Here is a 10,745-nt window from a genome sequence, read left to right on the forward strand (position 1 = left end):
ATGTTTTACGGCAAAAGCCTCTGATTAGGACTCATTTTCAGTCGAGTCTCGTATATAAACATAGGCGTACGCTCATGAGCATTACGAACACATGTACATATATATGTACATATACATATACATATACGCGTACATATACCCGTAAATGTAATTACTTCCAATAACTTAATAGTAAGCTCTTCCACAACAATTAAAGGAAAAACTCTTAATTACAAGATTTAAATTTATTACAAAAGAAACATAGCCTGTTTTATATGACTGCACAGTCATTTAACGAAACGGTATGTAGGGAAGCTTCAAATATATTAAGAACTTCCACCACTAAAAGCACGGGATGAACTTACAAATGTGGTACATGTTCATAAGCGCATTTAAATGAATAAACAAATATACATACATATATATAAATACATACATATAAATAAATACATACATATAAATAAATACATACATATAAATAAATACATACATATATATAAATATATACATATATATAAATACATACATATAAATAAATACATACATATATATAAATACATACATATATATAAATACATACATACAGTGAGCAACTATTTTAAAGCCCAGTGTTTTTCGTTAAAATCGCGGCATTCCCCTTAGAGCAGCATATGCAAACATAAATGCAAAAACGTGGCAGGAAAAATAAATAAAAAATAAATAAAAAGTAAAAAATAAATAAAAAAATATAGTTAATATATGAAGAAAAAAAGAAAATAAACAATTCACACGATTTCATATTATCAATGAGTATGCTTTTAAAATAAACTTTCCCTTCGTGGCTTTTTTTTTTTTTTTTTTTTTTTATAACGTCATTTATATGCCATTTTTTGGCGCCATTTTGTAATGTCACATTATTATTATATTGCTTGTTCATATAAAAAAAAAAAAAAAAAATATTTTTAAGCTTTAAACTTTCTGTTTTGTATTTTCAAAATATTGAAAAAATGGAAATCTGTGAGCTTATATAATTCTTACTTTTTTTACCGGTTGAAATGGAAAAGAATATTTTATCTCCAATTAGAGGTATTATATGTATACATACATATATATATATATATATATATATGTGTGCGTATATATGTATATGTATAGGTGCATAAACATTTATATGTAAAAATGTACGGGTACATGTGTTTACATGTTTACATACATTCGTCATTTACTCAAAAGGTAAGGACAAATTGTGTATGGATAGTATTCTGCATATATTTTCACTATATATTACGGTGTAGTTAAAAGGAAGTGCAACGATTAACAAACGTTTTACAACACCCTAGGGCTATGGGCGTGTTGCAAAATATTTGTGTTACTTGACCAAAAACTGGAGTTCTAATAGCAGAAGTAAAAGCAGCAGGCGCAGGCGCAGAGGCTGTTACGTGCGCTACATTTGAATTGTCTGCGTCCATACCCCGAGAGCTTCTTTTTAATATGTTCATACATAATATAAAATATACGATATAATGGCACAATCCTATAAAATCGCACAGAATGATATATAGTTGTACATATATAAGTGTATGCATGTATACGTGTATATGTGTGTGAATATGTATATCGGTATGCATATTTTGTGGGCTAACTAATTTTACATATTACTTAACTCACAAGCAACATGCTACAGGAATATGAACATGTAATGTGCGATGTTTGGCATTCATTACACTAAGATTCAACTGCAGTGAAACAGGGGGGGTCGAATATATAGCTAAAAAAATATTTCGTTTAAAAATGTATAATAGCAAGGTATTCTACTTTCTTCTCCTCTCTTTTGTTTTATCAGTTTTTTTTCGTTTTTTTTTTTTAATTTTTTGTTCAGTTTTTGTTTTTTTGTTTTTTTTGTCTTCATGTATAAATATAGTCTATTTGCTATTAAATAGCGAGTGTTGAATCCCCCCCCTTTGTGTTTTACTTTATTTTGTCCTTTTAAATTTCCCATGTTTTGACAAAAGAAAGATATATAGCTTTTAGCAAAACAATTTATTGTTATTCATTGTTCTGAGTTATGTTACATATTTAAGTGTTTTACATTAACATGAATTTTATTTATAGACATCTTTTGAAAAAATTTACAAGCCTTGTAAAAAATCAAAATTTTTTGTGTATTTAACTGCTATTGTGGGTCTTGAATAAATGATGCATCAACACTTCAGTAGGAGAGTAGCTACGAACGGGCAGCTCGTTAGATGCGTAACAGAATTATTGAAAAATTTTAAGTGCAGAAGGTCTGAAAATTTAAATATGGGTGTACATACAAACATACATATGTATGTATATACATATGAATACATTTGCTTATGCGCCTAAGTGTGTACACATACAAGGATAACTCCCCTCCCTACTACGAAAGATGCCTCGAAAAAAATTTTCCCCTTTTTGCGTAACTGGGAAATAAGCTATTGTTAATTTGGTAGCACATACTCACAAATTTTTCAATGAACATTTTTATTACATAAAAAATAAATATAGACAACACAACAACAAAGTGAGCAAAGTAATTTATAAAAACACTTATGTAAAATTCTAGCATATAAAACAATTTTTTAAAAATATCTCTCATTTTTTCTTTTCTTTTAATGCATAATGTAAATGTTTTTCATTCCTCATTTGGAGCAAACGAACATTTTACGCAACTGCACATCTTGCGCTTTAGTGTGTTTATAAATGTCCAACTACATACATTTAAGTTCTTTGCTCATAAAAGAGTACGAACTTATGCGCAATTATGAAAATTTATGTATATGATTTTTCACACAAATGGTTTGCCTTTTTTTATGGGCTTATGATGCATGTATATGCATATATATATACATTTACGTATGGAATAATGTCATTTTTCTCTTTTTTTCAAATAAAAAAATTTACAAAAAAATTAAAACAGTAAAATTGAAAGACAGTAAGAGAAGTACAATAATTTGTAGCCATTTATGTTTTCGCTTTAAGATGCCAGTTCACGATAAAAAAAAAAAAAAAAAAAAAAAAAAAGCTAACAGGCTGGCAAGATGACATACTGGCAAAATGTTAAGCTGCCATTCCCCCAACTTGTCAATCAAGAACAAATAAGCATACACAAGGATACATACATACACGTATGTACCAACTAAATATGGGTAAATAAAACAAGGGGGAAACTTGCATTTTTTCGTCATGCTGACTTAACCTTTTGTGTTTTTTTAAGCACATTTTAATGTTGTAAAAAAGCTGAGTATTGAAACTAAAAAAAAAAAAAAAAAAAAAAACGACATCGTAAAAACGAACATAGGTACAGGTTAATACGAATACCTTACACACATGTACAGTACATACAAATATATAAAACACATGCGTACACACATGTACAGTACATACAAATATATAAAACATATGCGTACACACATGTACGTATGGTTGTTTTCACTCTGCACAAAAATGTCGTAAGGCTTCATATTTTTATTTTATCGAAAATGTTCTAGTGATATTTAATATGCATTAAGCCATTCACAAGATTGATATATTTTAATTTAGTTTAATTCAGTTTGATTTAGTTTAATTTAGTTTAAATCAGTTTAATTTAGTTTAAATCAGTTTAATTTAGTTTAAATCAGTTTAATTTAGTTTAAATCAGTTTAATTTAGTTTAAATCAGTTTAATTTAGTTTAAATCAGTTTAATTTAGTTTAAATCAGTTTAATTTTCAAATGGTACAACATTCAAATATCTCACTAGTGCTCACCATTTAAATAAAACATACCTATGCTCAACTCCATTGTTTATTCAATTCATACCATAAATTTTTAAGGAATTATTATTTTATTTTTGAACTTGGTTGAGGACTCAAAATGGTAAGTACTGGTCCCTAAAACAGATGTTTGCAAAAGTCATTGAAGGTATAATCAATGAATACCTTTTATAAATTCGTACAAAAATAACTGATACTGTCATGTTTATTCATATCACATATTACGACGTTATAAAAAGTAAACATATATGAAAAATTGGAGGTACATAAATACCTTATGTTTGCCTGGAAAAAATAAAATTCACCTGAACAGACATACAAAGGGAGGAAAAAAAAAAAAAAAAAAAAAAAAAAAAAAAAAAAAAAAAAAAAAAAAAAAAAAAAAAAAAAATAAAAAAAAAAAATAAAAAATAATAAAATAAAAAATAATAAAATAAAAAATAATAAAATAATAAAATAAAAAATAAAAAATAATAAAAAATAAAAAATAAAAAGAGCTAACAAAGGAGCGAATAAGAAAGAAAGTTTGCCTTAACCGCTTTTCCAGTTTTTCAGCTCTTTTAAATTACGAAGATGAACAGTTAAAGGGGTTTCCCACGTATTTACAGGAAGAATATATGCCATTCTGTGCTTGTGTGATATTATGTACATATGTATGTATGTATATATATATATATATATAGATAGATAGATAGATATAGATATAGATATAGATATAGATATAGATATAGATATAGATATAGATATAGATATAGATATAGATATAGATATAGATATAGATATAGATAGATTGATATAGGTATATAGATATATATGTATGTGTATATCTATTCATTTATTTATTCGTATTTGTGTGCATGCCTCCACTCGCACGAAGATTCCGCCTGAACGCGTGCACACGTTAGCGTATATCAAAAAGCACACTCAGGCGGGATGAATAAATTCATCAAACTTTCATTTGGTAAAAATGGAAATAGGAGATTTTTTTCGTACCGAGGATACAAATTTGATAAAATTGGAGAGAGTCAGAGCCTAAGTGCTGAAGAGATCCAACAGTTAGACAAAGTAAGTATGGTTTCCCTGAAAACATTAAAAATACCTGACCATGTAAGGAATAAATTATATAATTTAGCTAAACAGTTCATAAAAAAAAAAGATTTGGAAAAATTAGGCCGTTTTATGGCCAAAAAAATAACAAGTCGAAATTGTGTGGAATTGCCAAGAGTTCTGCCATCCAAGTTATTATGTAGCACAGAAGAGGAAAAAAATAAAATAGAAAAAATGCTAGATAAAAAATCTTACAAATGCTTAAAAAATTTTTTATTACATTATAAAAATAAACCAAAAGAAATGGAACAAATTGCTTTAGCACATGCCGAAGACACTAGACATAAAGTAAATATTTCTTTTTTTCCAGAAGCGTCTATTGCATATACAATACATAATTTTAATGGGCATTATGGAATTATATATAGAATACTAAATGAAATAAGAACACGAATTACCGATTTTACTCCGAAGTATTTTTTAAATTATACATCCGTACCAGCTGCTGGTATTATAGCTGCCCACGAAATTTTTAATTATACTTTCGATATAATTGTAACAGTTGAGCCATCAGAGCATTTAACATCCATATCAAAATATATGGTTGACAGTATTCCAAATGTAAAGCATCAAATGCATTTATATGAAAATGTTAATTCCTTTGATTTAATTTTGTTGTCACATACTTTATTGTCAATGTATGATTATAATTCGAGAAATTTGTTTATAAAAAATTTATGGAATAGATTAACAAAAAACGGCATAATAATAATTGTTGAACATGGTACACCAACAGGATTTCGTATGCTCCATTCAATAAGAGAAATGTTCATTACAGAATTAAAATATGATAAATTTCATATTGTTGCACCGTGTCCACATGAAAGTATTTGCCCATTATCATTAACAGGAAAAGATTGGTGTCATTTTTCACAAAGAACACATAGATTATCTCATCATATTTATTGCAAAGGTAGTCGTGCAAAAAATGTGCAAGAAGAAAAATTTTCTTACTTGGTCATAAGAAAATGTGAAGGACCCAGAACAAAATATCAATCTGAGTCAGAAGCCTTAACTGTTCAGGAAAAATCTTTTTTTTGGCCAAGAGTTGTCATGCCAACAATAAAAGCTGGGAAACATGTTCTGATTGATGTTTGTTCTTATCCATATAATTTTGAAAGACTGGTAGTTACAAAAAGTTCACCATCAATTACAAATATGAAAACACAAAATGGTACTATTCTTAAAGGTTATGGTTATAAAAATGCAAGAAAATTATTATGGGGGGATTTATGGAGATTTACAAAAAGGATTAGTAGACCTGATGCAAGACTTTACACCCCTGAAGCGACAAAGAAACATTTATATCGTTTGTATCAAAAACAGAAAAAAAGGCAAAATGGCCAAGCAGTCGTTGACAGCAAATCGGAGGGGTACTACACATCCCGCGAGATACAGTACTATGGCACCTGATAAGTTTAGAAGTCGAAAGATCGAGAAGATGATAAGTCGAGAAGATGACAAGTCGAGAAGATGATAAGTAGAGAAGATGATAAGTAGAGAAGATGATAAGTAGAGAAGATGATAAGTAGAGAAGATGATAAGTAGAGAAGATGATAAGTAGAGAAGATGATAAGTAGAGAAGATGATAAGTAGAGAAGATGATAAGTAGAGAAGATGATAAGTAGAGAAGATGATAAGTAGAGAAAATGATAGGTAGAGAAGATGATAAGTAGAGAAAATGATAAGTAGAGAAGATGATAAGTAGAGAAGATGATAAGTAGAGAAGATGATAAGTAGAGAAGATGATAAGTAGAGAAGATGATAAGTAGAGAAGATGATAAGTAGAGAAGATGATAAGTAGAGAAGATGATAAGTAGAGAAGATGATAAGTAGAGAAGATGATAAGTAGAGAAGATGATAAGTAGAGAAGATGATAAGTAGAGAAAATGATAGGTAGAGAAGATGATAAGTAGAGAAAATGATAAGTAGAGAAGATGATAAGTAGAGAAGATGATAAGTAGAGAAGATGATAAGTAGAGAAGATGATAAGTAGAGAAGATGATAAGTAGAGAAGATGATAAGTAGAGAAGATGATAAGTAGAGAAGATGATAAGTAGAGAAGATGATAAGTAGAGAAGATGATAAGTAGAGAAAATGATAAGTTAAAAAATTTCAAGAGAGGAGCAACGTGAAGAGGGGTGAACCAGCTTGTAGAAGCCATCATTATCCTTAAGGTATTTTTCTAGGAGAATGGTATTCCTCAAAAGATGTCATAATAGGTGTATGGCATTCAACAAAAAAATTGATTTGTAATGGATTTACTACGATGCGAATGTTTTCATTTTGTCGGTACGATTTACTCTTTTGCACTTTTGCATTTTTGTCACCATACCGCATTAGCCCATGTTTACCTCATTTATCCGGTTTTGACCTTTTTTTGTGAAAATGCTTACCAAAGGATTAAAAAAAAAATAAAATTTGCTAAATTCTTCCAATTTTTTGTAAAAGCTATCTTTTGGTGTAGTACGTTTGTGCTTTGGGCATATACGGGTAAATACTGTCGCGCGATGATATATATATATATATTGTACGCTTGCAAATTTTCGTAAAACTATTTTTAAAAACAATGCATTTATAAATATTTTCCCTTTTTTTCAAAATTGACACTGCTTAGTTAGCTAGCAATTTTTTTTTTTTTTTTTTTTCTCCCTATTTGCATTACCATAACAACCTGTTAACATAATTTCCATGTGTATATGTGAACACATATACCATACTCCTCTTTTTCTTAATATGTCTCGATTAAAATATGGGTCATTCTTAGTAATACTAAAAAGAGGAATAATTTTATTTTTTCCTTATTTAATGAGCAACTTAGCTAAAATGTCAAAGGGCGTTAAGTTCACATGGTATTATTGGCATCAGTATGCACTGCAACTTCAGAGGTATGTACGGTGAAAGACATTCAAGAAAAAACTAAAGCAGCATAAAGCAATACAAAATGGTACAAACAGTACGATATAATGAAATTTAAAATATGATAAAACATAAAAACGAAGCGAATGAGCAAAAATCAGTACAAATAACACACCACCGTTCTGGTGTTACTTCTACATAAAAATGAAGTCCTTTTTGGTATTTTTTCTCAATAATTAAGATTTATATTTAAAAAAAAAAAAAAAAAAAGTCTCTATATTGCAATAAAACAAAAAAGTTGTTTACATAGCACTTATTTTATTATATATATATATATATATTAATATATATATATATATATATATATATACAAATTTTTTTTTTACTTTTTCATTTATTTTTTATTCTTTTTCATTCTTTTTCATTCTTTTTTTTTTTTTTTTTTCTTTCTTATACACAATAATGTAGTTTTTAAAGAAATGCACAAAGGGTTAAAATTTTCATAAAATTTAACATTCTTTAAAACATTATATTATTATATATATACATATATATAGACGTACGTATATATACATATACACGTACATACATATGTAAAATTAAAACAAAAATACATAAAGATAAAAAAAAAAAATAAAATAAAACACATGTTAGGTTGAGAGATACTTGTGTAAGTTCACGATCTCTCTCTCCTTGAAGGGGCTACAATATGCGCACAACACATATGCGTATAGGCACATACATAACTATATACATGTTTCATTTTAAACTTTTGTCAAATGGAAAAATTGGCATGTTTGACAGGGTTGACAATAGTTTGCCTTATGATCGCACCTTGGCCCCTGCGTAAAGGATGGTCCTTCGAACTGTCTTAGTGCTGTCTTTTTATGAGCATCAGTAGGTACATATACGTACACACATGCAAGTATATACATATATACATGCAAGAATGTACATACATGAATATATGTTTATATATATATACATGTATATATGCACATATACACGCACACATATACGTATGTGCATATATTCACATACATGCGTTTTGCTTTCCTAAGCGCTGGAAAGTCTGGGTAAGTCCTTACCCCCCTTCTTCCTCTTCCACCTTATGCTAGCTCTCACTTTTTCTTTATCAATTTTTTCACCTTCTTATTACTTTTCATAATATTTTTGTTTTTGATATTTTTTTTGTTGAATTGTTCCTTTTTTTTGTCTACTTTTTTGTTGGCTATTTTTTTATTTGCATCTTTTGACTTAACTATTTTCTTATTTGCTCCCTTGTTGTTTAACTGCTTTTTTTGTTGTGTACCTTTATTTTTTAATTTATTTTTTTTATCATTTTTACCACTGTTTTTTTTTTTGTCTTTTGTGTTTACATTTTTTTTATGATTATTTTTATTTTTCTTTTTATCCTCTTTTTTAACATTCGATTTTTTTTTCATCTCTTTTTTTCCATTAACCATCTTTCCTTTAGCGAGTTTATTTTTTCCTTTTTTATTTTCATTCTTCTTATGTGCTTTGTTAATCAGCTTTTTCTTGACTTCCTTTTTAACATTAGAACCTTTTTTAACTACTTTATTATTTTTATTATTATGACTATTATTACCAGCACTACTTTTCTTTTTTGAGCTTTTTTTCTTCATTTTCATATCTCCAACATTTGCATTTTTATTTTTTCCTCCACCTGTTCCTCCTCCTGTAGCTGTTGATTTTTTTATCTTTTCATTTTCATTAGCTTTATTATCATCCGATCCTTTTCCTCCTTTCTCTTCATTTGTTTCATCATTTTCTTTTCCTTCTTCTTTTACATCCCCATTAACTTCATCCTTTCCTTCTCCTGTAACTTCATCATTAACTGCACCACCTTCTGCATTTGTTTCTTTTTCTTCTGCCTCGATATCCTTTTCACCTTTCGTAATAAAAGTCATAACATTGGCAGCAGATAAACTTGGCTTTACTCCAGTTTCGATAAAGGACACAATGAAATCGTTCTTTATTACTAAATGGGATCTGGCTATTTTCTCGTCATCCTTCAAACATCCAAGTTCCTTCATCAACTTTTTATCAACATCGCACAGCAACTCGAATGGCAGTTCGAGTTTATCCTTCCACTTGAGCTAGGGGGAAAAGAAGAAAAAAAATAATAATAATAAAACAAAATAAACGAAATAAACGAAATAGACAAAATGAACGAAATAAACGAAATAGACAAAATAAACGAAATAAACGAAATGAACGAAATAAACGAAATAGACAAAATAAACGAAATAAACGAAATAAACAAACGAATGGACATAAAAAATGAACACACAGATCAAGGCAAAATTAATATGAAAAAACAAAAGGAAGAATTAAACTGGCAATGTCAATACGCAGAGGCTAAACAAACGTAATGTAACGGCATAAAGGCATTATAGTCTTTTATTGTTCCTATACTTCACTATTTCTTTTCCTTTTTTTCTCCTTTTTTCCCATTTTATGTTTTTATTTTTGTGCCTACTTGATCCTCAGCACTGTCTGCAGATAATCCGTAAACAGCGTAATTGTTGCTTTTGAATTCTTCATACTTTTCTTTAAAAAGTTTAGCCTGTTCTGTACATCCAGGTGTATCGGCTTTGGGGTACATGAAAAGGACAATACCGTTCAAGTCCTTATGCTTCTCAACCTCAGTTTGCAGGTTCGTTTGTTCATTCTTTTGGTTTAACAACGCAATGTTTAAAACTTCGTCTGCTAACTTGGTGTCTGTATGAGGATACAAGAGCGAAGAAGAGAGGGGGAGAGGGGGGGGGGGAAAAAAAAAAAAAAAATGGAAAGATAATTTACCGCTTTCACCTTTGCATACTGGCAACAATATAGATGCAGATGTGCTACACGTGTGTGTGTGTGTGGGTGGGTGGGTAAGTGTTCATATGCGTATGTGTATATATGTATATGTATATATAAACGTATACACGTGTACGGAGGTATGTACGAATTACTTTTATTTCATTTTATTACACATCCTGTTTTTTCTTTTTTTTGCACTTCTTACTTTCTATCAT

The 10,745-nt window shown here is 28.9% G+C and overlaps 2 protein-coding genes across 2 annotated transcripts; one reads left to right on the plus strand and one right to left on the minus strand.

Annotated features, from left to right (window-relative positions):
* Positions 1-4,668: 4,668 nt before the first annotated feature.
* MKS88_003330 (ribosomal protein S22) lies at positions 4,669-6,255 on the plus strand (the record flags this gene model as incomplete). The annotated part of the gene is made up of 1 exon (XM_067216412.1): positions 4,669-6,255. The coding sequence occupies one exon, from the start codon at positions 4,669-4,671 to the stop codon at positions 6,253-6,255; it is 1,587 nt and encodes a 528-aa protein (XP_067073061.1).
* A 2,567-nt stretch (positions 6,256-8,822) lies between these two features.
* On the minus strand, positions 8,823-10,745 carry MKS88_003331 (merozoite capping protein 1; the record flags this gene model as incomplete). Its single annotated transcript, XM_067216413.1, has 3 exons — positions 8,823-9,821; positions 10,205-10,446; positions 10,736-10,745. The coding sequence occupies 3 exons, from the start codon at positions 10,743-10,745 to the stop codon at positions 8,823-8,825; spliced, it is 1,251 nt and encodes a 416-aa protein (XP_067073062.1).

This window comes from Plasmodium brasilianum, chromosome 10 (assembly GCF_023973825.1).
Source record: "Plasmodium brasilianum strain Bolivian I chromosome 10, whole genome shotgun sequence".
Classification (NCBI taxonomy): Eukaryota; Apicomplexa; class Aconoidasida; order Haemosporida; family Plasmodiidae; genus Plasmodium; species Plasmodium brasilianum.